At 30.1% G+C, this 9,771-nt stretch overlaps 1 protein-coding gene across 2 annotated transcripts in view; it reads left to right on the top strand.

Annotated features, from left to right (window-relative positions):
- Positions 1-763: 763 nt before the first annotated feature.
- Positions 764-9,771, top strand: part of LOC118205498 (aurora kinase C-like) — a 62,627-nt gene continuing 53,619 nt past the window's right edge. Inside the window, exons 1-3 of one of the 2 annotated variants that reach the window (XM_085814597.1) lie at positions 764-1,041; positions 1,597-1,813; positions 5,126-5,362. In XM_085814597.1, the coding sequence (XP_085670723.1) occupies positions 1,628-1,813; positions 5,126-5,362 (423 nt within the window). In that variant the 5' untranslated portion in view covers positions 764-1,041; positions 1,597-1,627. Of the gene's footprint in view, positions 1,042-1,596; positions 1,814-5,125; positions 5,363-8,013; positions 8,252-9,771 lie in introns of those variants that run through there. The other variant, XM_085814598.1, reaches the window with a different exon arrangement.

Here is a 9,771-nt window from a genome sequence, read left to right as displayed (position 1 = left end):
ATACCAAGCGATAATTGCATCTTTGTGGCTGGGAAGCTCGTTTATATACATATTAAAGAGAAAAGGTTAAATATTCGAGACCTGAGGGACACCTGTATTCATATAACTGATATTTGAGTGTTCGTTCTTAATACGAACTTGAAAAGTTCTGCTTACCAAAAAACTAGAAATTAGAAGGATTAGTCCAGGTGGAAAATTGTTGCCGATAAGTTTGATAAGGAGGCCTGGGTGCCAAACCTTGTCAAACGCTTTCTCATAATCAAAGCTAATTGTTAATCATATTTATAATCATTAGTATCATAATTGTTAATTAATATCATTAATATCATAATAATTAATGTGGGTAATGTTGGTGCGAATAGCATCGGCCACTCATTTCATACATTTTACTGTTTGACAACAATATTTAGTTTGCCCCTAACACCTGTTGCACTGCGTAAGGTCTGGATGTCTCCGATTAGGTTCAACGGTAATTAGACATGCGGCCGTAACTTTTTGCCTTCCTCATTACAATTGAATTCTTTATTATCGCGGTTACCATATGGCCGGCTGAGATGAGGTTATAATGTACAATCTATAAATAATACTATGTTTATAATCTTTTAAATTATTTTATGAATCACTTCACGTTTGGAAGAAAAAAAAAATTTTAATAAATAAATAAAACAATCATGACCTCTAGCCTCAATTACTCAAATCTGGAAAATATCGAAGAAGATGCTGATCATGCTGGAGAAGTTTTCGACCAATAAGAACTCGCGATTGAAAGACAACCCTCTTTCATTAAACAGACACATTTTTTGAACTGCTTTAGCTTTTAACGTTTATAAATGGGTAAAGTACTTCAGGAAATTTGAAAACACAGAACATAATTTTCTGTTCTGACTTCATAATATTCGTGAAGCTATATGTTTGAAGTTTGGTTATTCAAACATCTGAATTCTTTTATCTCCGGAGAAGAATTTAGTGTTAACGCATAGAATTTATATTTCTGTAAATTGTGCGGTAAATTTGATTATTGTAGTAGTTAAGTACATCCAGGTGAGTAATAACTTTCATCTGTAATTTTTTTCTTTCAATATACTCTCATACAAGGTATACGACGTTGTTTAATTACACCGCGACCGTTAGTAACTGAATAACGTTATTCATGCCATATTTTTTTTAAATTCGTCGTACTCGAATTTAGCATTAGTTTTTGAATATTAATGAATAACAATGAACATAAATTAAATTTTTTCGGTATTTGAACGTACGGAGTAAGCCTTTACATTCATAAATTCCATCCACGGAAATCTCGGAAGAGGTTGAATATTCATATTCAAATAAAATTTTTGCCTGAACACACATCTTCATTGGAGGGATTCTTATGTGTAGACACTTTTCATGGGCCGCAATACTGTTCCCTAAATATTGAAATCATTCACTAAATAATTTGTATCTTATTTTGAAGAGGTTATGCATGTAAGGCTTTGTTTGTTGAAAAGCATTTTAAATTTTGTCTAAGAAAGCTATTTTACGTTAGGTATGGTAGCAGTGTAATTTATTTCAAATATGTTTGTTCTAATGTGTTAATATTTTTATCTTTTGATTTAGCCGTTTTGTGTTACATTAAACATTGGTTAAGATGGCATCCAGTGAAAAACTTGCTGACATTACTAAAGGAATTAAGCCTGTTAATATCAAACAAAACGATGAACAACTTGTAGCAAATTCTAAAGGAAAAGAAAATAAGCCTGTCTTAAAAAGTAAAATAGCAACTGTTTCTAATCATGCTGCTGTTAAGTGTGATGTGAAACCAAAATTATGTGCAGTAAGCCTTTTTGATTATTTCTTCTATTCTAACTGCTGTATTTAGATATATAAAAATGAATGCATTAAATACTAGTCCTATAAAGCTAAAATTGTTCTATACTTCTTATATATGTGTATATTTAAATGCAATATATTGTCTTTTATATCTTATATTTTGTACGATTTTAGTAATTTTATTTATACTCATTGAATATTTTATATATATATATTTTAATTTTGTTTTTTCTTCTTTAAATGTGAAATTAACACAGTGTTGTGTTAAAAGAATGACCAACCATCTTGAAGAGTTAAAAAGCTTCAGTGACAAAGTTATACTTATTCTTTCTGATTAATGTTGGCTCTTTATTTGCACATTTTCTAGAAATGCTGCAAGAAAAATTACCACATTATACATACACCATATGAGGAAGTATGAAAATCATTGATTATGCTAGTAAGTTATCTGCCAATGAAAATGTTCTTAAAAAAAGCGTGGAATCAATTTTCTTGATTTTAGCATAAGAAAATCTATGAATGCTGAAAAGTTAAAGCTGTAGCTGATAAAGAATTTGTATTTATTATATATCTCCTAAAAATGTTGCTTTTAAAAAATAAGCTGCTGCAAAATCTAAAAATTTAGTAAAAAGCACATTTGTAAGACATTTAGCAAGTCCCTTATTCCTTTTTATATTAAAAAAAAAAACCTCTGAATACACTTGCTGGCTAGTGATGTTTGTATACTGCTGACTGATATTCATAAAGAATGGTCGAGAGAGAATAAAACATTGAAGCATTTTGACTATTCTTGGAATGAATGACTCTGCCTGTAATTTTATATGTTGCTGTTTCACATCATTATTTTAGCAATATATAATCACAATGCATAGCAGATGGAGTATTTTTCTTTTAAATAACATATGTGAATCATCTTAAACCTTATCCAGAAAGTCTAAGCACCCTGACATTGAATGACAACATATTACAGCAGAGAAGCATATGTTTGTCATCTTATCATGTCGCAGCTATTGCTGTACTGGAGTTTAATCTTGATGTTTTGAATCTAAATGAAACAATTTTTTCCTAAGAGAAAATTAAGAAATCTTGCAGTCTTGTATATATTGTTTATATCTATATAAAATATTTTGGTTGATCTTTAGATTATGGTAACTTGGCGAAAATTTGGCGACCAACTCTCCTACAGCAACCCTCTATTTTTTTTTTCCGCCGCCATTTTGTCTTCCCGATGTAAAGACATGTTTCTTTTCTTTTTATTTACTCAACACTTTTTCCAACAATCTACTAGCCGAATTACACTTATGCTAGAAATTTTATGTAACAAAACTGCTTAATCATAACAAATATTAACTGCAAAATTGGGAAAAAGTGCACGATCGCAAACTACTTCCGCGTTTTTCAGAATAGCACATACACATAAACTATTTACACGTCGACTTATTTTTACTTTAAAAAAATCCCAGAATTGCACAAAAATGTCATTGCACACATTCTTAACTTTATCCATCTACACTGCTATTTTCTCATAAATTACAAAAGTTTGCACGAAAATGCAGGAAAATTTTCTTAATCTTTAAACTCGGTAAAAAGCACATATATGAAATTACCTGATTCCGAGAAAGTACGTACCCTTTCCAAGAATGAACATTTTCACGTATGAAATAAATAAAATATCCAAAAGCTTTTACCTCTAAATTATCTATTATATTATAAATGTTACCAACGAATTTATACGCAAACATTAAAAATACTTAGTGTCAAATATTTAAATTATTTCCATACACGTTTACTTCAACTGAAACGCATACCAAATTCTTACAAACATAAAATTCAAGACATAACTATCATTTAATTAAAATATCACTAAACCATGTTTACTTAAAAAAAATCCCAGAATTGGCACAAAAATGGCATTGCGCACACTCTTCACTATATCCATGTACACTGCTTTTTTGTCATAAATTAGAAAAATTTCACGAAAATGCATGAAAATTTTGTGAATTTTTAAATCCGGTAAAAAGAACATATATGAAATTACCTGATTGCGAAAAAGTATATACCCTTTCCAAAGATGAACATTTTCACATATAAAATAAATAAAATATCCAAAAACTTTTTCCTCTAAATTATCTATTATATTATAAACATCAGCAACGAATTTATATGCAAAGATTAAAAATAGTTAAATACTTAGTGTCAAATATTTAAATTATTTCCATACACGTTTACTTCAACTGAAACGTATACCAAATTCCTACAAACATAAAATTCACAAAATAACTATCATTTAATTAAAATATCACTAAACAATGTACACATCGACTTATTTTTACTTAAAAAAAAACATCCCAGAATTGTACAAAAATGGCATTGCGCACACCCTTCACTATATCCATGTACACTGCTTTTTTCTCATAAATTAGAAAAATTTCACGAAAATGCATGAAAATACTCAACATATACTACTCATACGTATTCCAAAATACTACAAACATATAACTCACAAAATCACGATCATTAAATTATAATATAATTAAATTAAAAAACACTACTTAAAATATAAATAAGCACATACATTAAATTAATAAAAATTAGATTACAATCCTAATTACTTTAAACTAAATCATTGCTAATAACAATTTTCAAACAATACCATTTTAATTTATTTACTTCTTACATTTAGAACAATGCATAAAAATAATATCCTCAAATGATTAAAAATACTAACTTACCTAATCTTCTTCAGAATCTTCATTACGTGGCACGCACACTTCCCTACAGAAAGAGTTCCAATCGGCTGCAGTACTACTGCTAATTTCTAAATCTGAAATCCAGTAGTCAACTTATTATTAATTATTACGTATTAAAAATTTAGAATTCACTTTACATAGCGCCATGCGATCCGAAAATTAATCAACACTATTTCACACAACACACAGTGAAGCTTAATACAAAATAATTTTTCCAAATTTACCCCTTTTTCCGATTAAAGAACTGTAATTCGTTCATTAATGTCACATATCTCATGATCTCTCATTTCCCTCACACAAAATAATGCTTAATCGGAACTGAGTACTTCTCCCATTATTACCAAAGTCCTAGGTAGTAACCTTTATCGCCTCCAAAATGTCGCCAAACTACCTGTTACCATATTCCAAAGATCAACCTAAATTTCTTTATAGTGTAAAAAAAATATCAGTCAAACTATCAAATATTTAAATCTAAGTTAATTTAATATTTAAGTCTAATAATAGCATATTTTTTTTAGATTCCACATGAAATTTGTTTATAATATTCGTTGATAATTTTTGTCTAGGCAACAGAAGTTCCTGTAAAAAAGGTGACCACACAAGTGCCAGTACGTGTGCAAAAACTGCAAAATGCAAATATGAATAAACCTTTAAGTAGTCAAATGAAAGTAGCTGAAACTAAACAAATTCAGGGTCTTAAAGAACTGCCAGCTCTCAAGACTGAAAAACAGTGCAATAAAAATATTGGTTCTACTAAACAAACCAGTGCAGGTAGCACATCATCAGCATCCAACAATGACCAGGTAATTTATAACATTTTGGGGTAAAAATATATTTAGGGGTGCCCCTTGGTGAGTTTTGGTAGTGCGTTAACACAGATTTTGTGTAATTCTTTGACTTATTATTTTGGTGCAAAAATCATAGCTACACAAAGCCAAAATAACACTCAACGAATGGCACGTGTTCACATCGACCTATTTTCACTTAAAAAAACATCAGAGAATTGCACAAACTACGCATTGTGCTTTGTCCATGTACATATCGATCTATAGTCACTTAAAAAGTTGAAGGAGCAGCCAACGAAAAATATATGATCTCAACAAACTAAATTTCAAATCAAACAATGAAATAACATAAAAAAGGAAATTCATTTTAGCATTACGCAAAAGAAATATCCACTTACCTTATTTACGAATTTACATGTCTTCAGTCAAAACAAATTCGGAACTACTCTGATATGCACCCTCAAGGGGCCAAATTTCTCACCAAATGTTTTTGGCGAGAAACTCTACGCTGCCATATTGCTATCTAAATTTTTTGACTGCATTTCGAACTTTAAGTCTAAAATGTCTCCAAAAGCACGAATTTCGCGACTGCAAAAACCACGTTTTGAACACACAATTTAAGCTAAAAATCCGAAACAAAAGATTTAGATAGCAAAACCGTGAAGTTTCTAACCAAAATTATTTGACAAGAGTTCATGTACACAGCCATATGTTTTAACTTTAAAAAAAATCTACGAATGGCACAATCTAGGCAACGAACGAATTTACGAACTACGCACACCTTACTTTAATAAATTAACATAACAATAAATTTCAAAGAATACCCATGTACACAGCATCCTGTTTAAAGTTAAAAAACATCTACGAATTGCACAATTTAGGCAACAAACGAATCTACGAACTACGCACAACTCACTTTAATAAATTAACATAACAATAAATTTCGGTTGATCTTTGGATTATGGTTTCTTGGCAAAAATTTGGCGACCAACTCTGCTACAGAAACCCTCTATTTTTTTTTTCCGCCGCCATTTTGTCTTCAGGAGGTAACGACATGTTTCTTTTCTTTTTATTTACTGAACACTTTTTCCAACAATCTACTAGACAAATTACACTTATACTAGAAATTTTATCTAACAAAACTGCTTAATCATGAAAAATATTCACTGCAAAATTGGGAAAATGTGCACAATCGCAAACTCCTTGCGCGTTTTTCACGATAACACGTACACATAAACCATGTACACGTCGACTTATTTTTACTTAAAAAAACATCCCAGAATTGCACAAAAATGGCATTGCGCACACTCTTCCCTGTATCCATGTACACTGCTTTTTTCTCATAAATTAGAAAAATTTCACGAAAATGCATGACAATTTTCTGAATCTTTAAACACAGTAAAAAGAACATATATGAAATTATCTCATTGCGAAAAAGTATATACCCTTTCCAAATATTAACATTTCCACGTATAAAATAAATAAAATATCCAAAAACTTTTCCCTCTAAATTATCTATTATATTATAAACATCAGCAACAAATTTATATGTAAACATTAAAAATAGTTACAAATACTTAGTGTCAAATATTTAAATTATTTCCATACACGTTTACTTCAACTGAAACGTATACCAAATTCCTACAAACATAAAATTCACAAAATAACTATCATTTGATTAAAATATCACTAAACAATGTACACATCGACTTATTTTTACTTAAAAAAACATCTCAGAATTGTACAAAAATGGCATTGCGCACACACTTCACTATATCCATGTACACTGCTTTTTTCTCATAAATTAGAAAAATTTCACGAAAATGCATGAAAATACTCAACATATACTACTCATACGTATTCCAAAATACTACAAACATATAACTCACAAAATCACGATCATTAAATTATAATATAATTAAATTAAAAAACACTACTTAAAATATAAATAAGCACATACATTAAATTAATAAAAATTAGATTACAATTCTAATTACTTTAAACTAAATCATTGCTAATAACAATTTTCAAACAATACCATTTTAATTTATTTACTTCTTACATTTAGAACAATGCATAAAAATAATATCCTCAAATGATTAAAAATACTAACTTACCTAATCTTATTCAGAATCTTCATTATGTGGCACGCACACTTCCCTACAGAAAGATTTCCAATCGGCTGCAGTACTACTGCTAATTTCTAAATCTGAAATCCAGTAGCCAACTTATTATTAATTATTATGTATTAAAAATTTAGAATTCACTTTACATAGCGCGATGCGATCTGAAAATTAATCAACACTATTTCACACAACACACAGTGAAGCTTAATACAAAATAATTTTTCCAAATTTACCCCTTTTTCCGATTAAAAAACTGTAATTCGTTCATTAATGTCACATATCTCATGATCTCTCATTTCCCTCACACAAAATAATGCGTAATCGGAACTGAGTACTTTTCACATTATTACCAAAGTCCTAGGTAGTAACCTTTATCGCCTCCAAAATGTCGCCAAACTACCTGTTACCATATTCCAAAGATCAAACTAAATTTCTTTATAGTGTAAAAAAAATATCAGTCAAAATATTCAATCTAATAATAGCATATTTTTTTTAGATTCCACATGAAATTTGTTTATAATATTCGTTGATAATTTTTGTCTAGGCAACAGAAGTTCCTGTAAAAAAGGTGACCACACAAGTGCCAGTACGTGTGCAAAAACTGCAAAATGCAAATATGAATAAACCTTTAAGTAGTCAAATGAAAGTAGCTGAAACTAAACAAATTCAGGGTCTTAAAGAACTGCCAGCTCTCAAGACTGAAAAACAGTGCAATAAAAATATTTGTTCTACTAAACAAACCAGTGCAGGTAGCACATCATCAGCATCCAACAATCACCAGGTAATTTATAACATTTTGGGGTAAAAATATATTTATGGGTGCCCCTTGGTGATTTTTGGTGGTGCGTTAACACAGATTTTGTGTAATTCTTTGACTTGTTATTTTGGTGCAAAAATCATAGCTACACAAAGCCAAAATAACACTCAACGAATGGCACGTGTACACATCGACCTATTTTCACTTAAAAAAACATCAGAGAATTGCACAAACTACGCATTGTGCTTTGTCCATGTACATATTGATCTATAGTCACTTAAAAAGTTGAAGGAGCAGCCAACGAAAAATATATAATCTCAACAAACTAAATTTCAAATCAAACAATGAAATAACATAAAAAAGGAAATTCATTTTAGCATTATGCAAAAGAAATATCCTCTTACCTTATTTACGAATTTACATGTCTTCAGTCAAAACAAATTCGTAACTACTCTGATATGCGCCCTCAAGGGGCCAAATTTCTCACCAAATGTTTTTGGCGAGAAACTCCACGCTGCCATATTGCTATCTAAATTTTTTGACTGCATTTCGAACTTTAAGCCTAAAATGTCTCCAAAAGCACGGTTTTCGCGATTGCAAAAACCACGTTTTGAACACACAATTTAAGCTAAAAATCCGAAACAAAAGATTTAGATAGCAAAACCGTGAAGTTTCTAACCAAAATTATTTGACAAGAGTTCATGTACACAGCCATATGTTTTAACTTTAAAAAAAATCTACGAATGGCACAATCTAGGCAACGAACGAATTTACGAACTACGCACACCTTGCTTTAATAAATTAACATAACAATAAATTTCAAAGAATACCCATGTACACAGCATCCTGTTTAAAGTTAAAAAACATCTACGAATTGCACAATTTAGGCAACAAACGAATCTACGAACTACGCACAACTCACTTTAATAAATTAACATAACAATAAATTTCGGTTGATCTTTGGATTATGGTTTCTTGGCAAAAATTTGGCGACCAACTCTGCTACAGAAACCCTCTATTTTTTTTTTTCCCGCCGCCATTTTGTCTTCAGGAAGCAACGACATGTTTCTTTTCTTTTTATTTACTGAACACTTTTTCCAACAATCTACTAGCCAAATTACACTTATACTAGAAATTTTATCTAACAAAACTACTTAATCATGAAAAATATTCGCTGCAAAATTGGGAAAAAGTGCACAATCGCAAACTCCTTGCGTGTTTTTCACAATAACACGTACACATAAACCAAGTACACGTCGACTTATTTTTACTTAAAAAAACATCCCAGAATTGCACAAAAATGGCATTGCGCACACTCTTCACTGTATCCATGTACACTGCTTTTTTCTCATAAATTAGAAAAATTTCACGAAAATGCATGACAATTTTCTGAATCTTTAAACACGGTAAAAAGAACATATATGAAATTACCTCATTGCAAAAAAGTATATACCCTTTCCAAATATTAACATTTCCACGTATAAAATAAATAAAATATCCAAAAACATTTCCCTCTAAATTATCTATTATATTATAAACATCAG

This window comes from Stegodyphus dumicola, chromosome 4, assembly GCF_044657685.1.
Source record: "Stegodyphus dumicola isolate Sdum_Otavi_A_Nest chromosome 4, ASM4465768v1".
Classification (NCBI taxonomy): domain Eukaryota; kingdom Metazoa; phylum Arthropoda; class Arachnida; order Araneae; family Eresidae; genus Stegodyphus; species Stegodyphus dumicola.
Note: the sequence above shows the minus strand (reverse complement) of the source record. Positions and strands in the feature narration are given on the sequence as shown.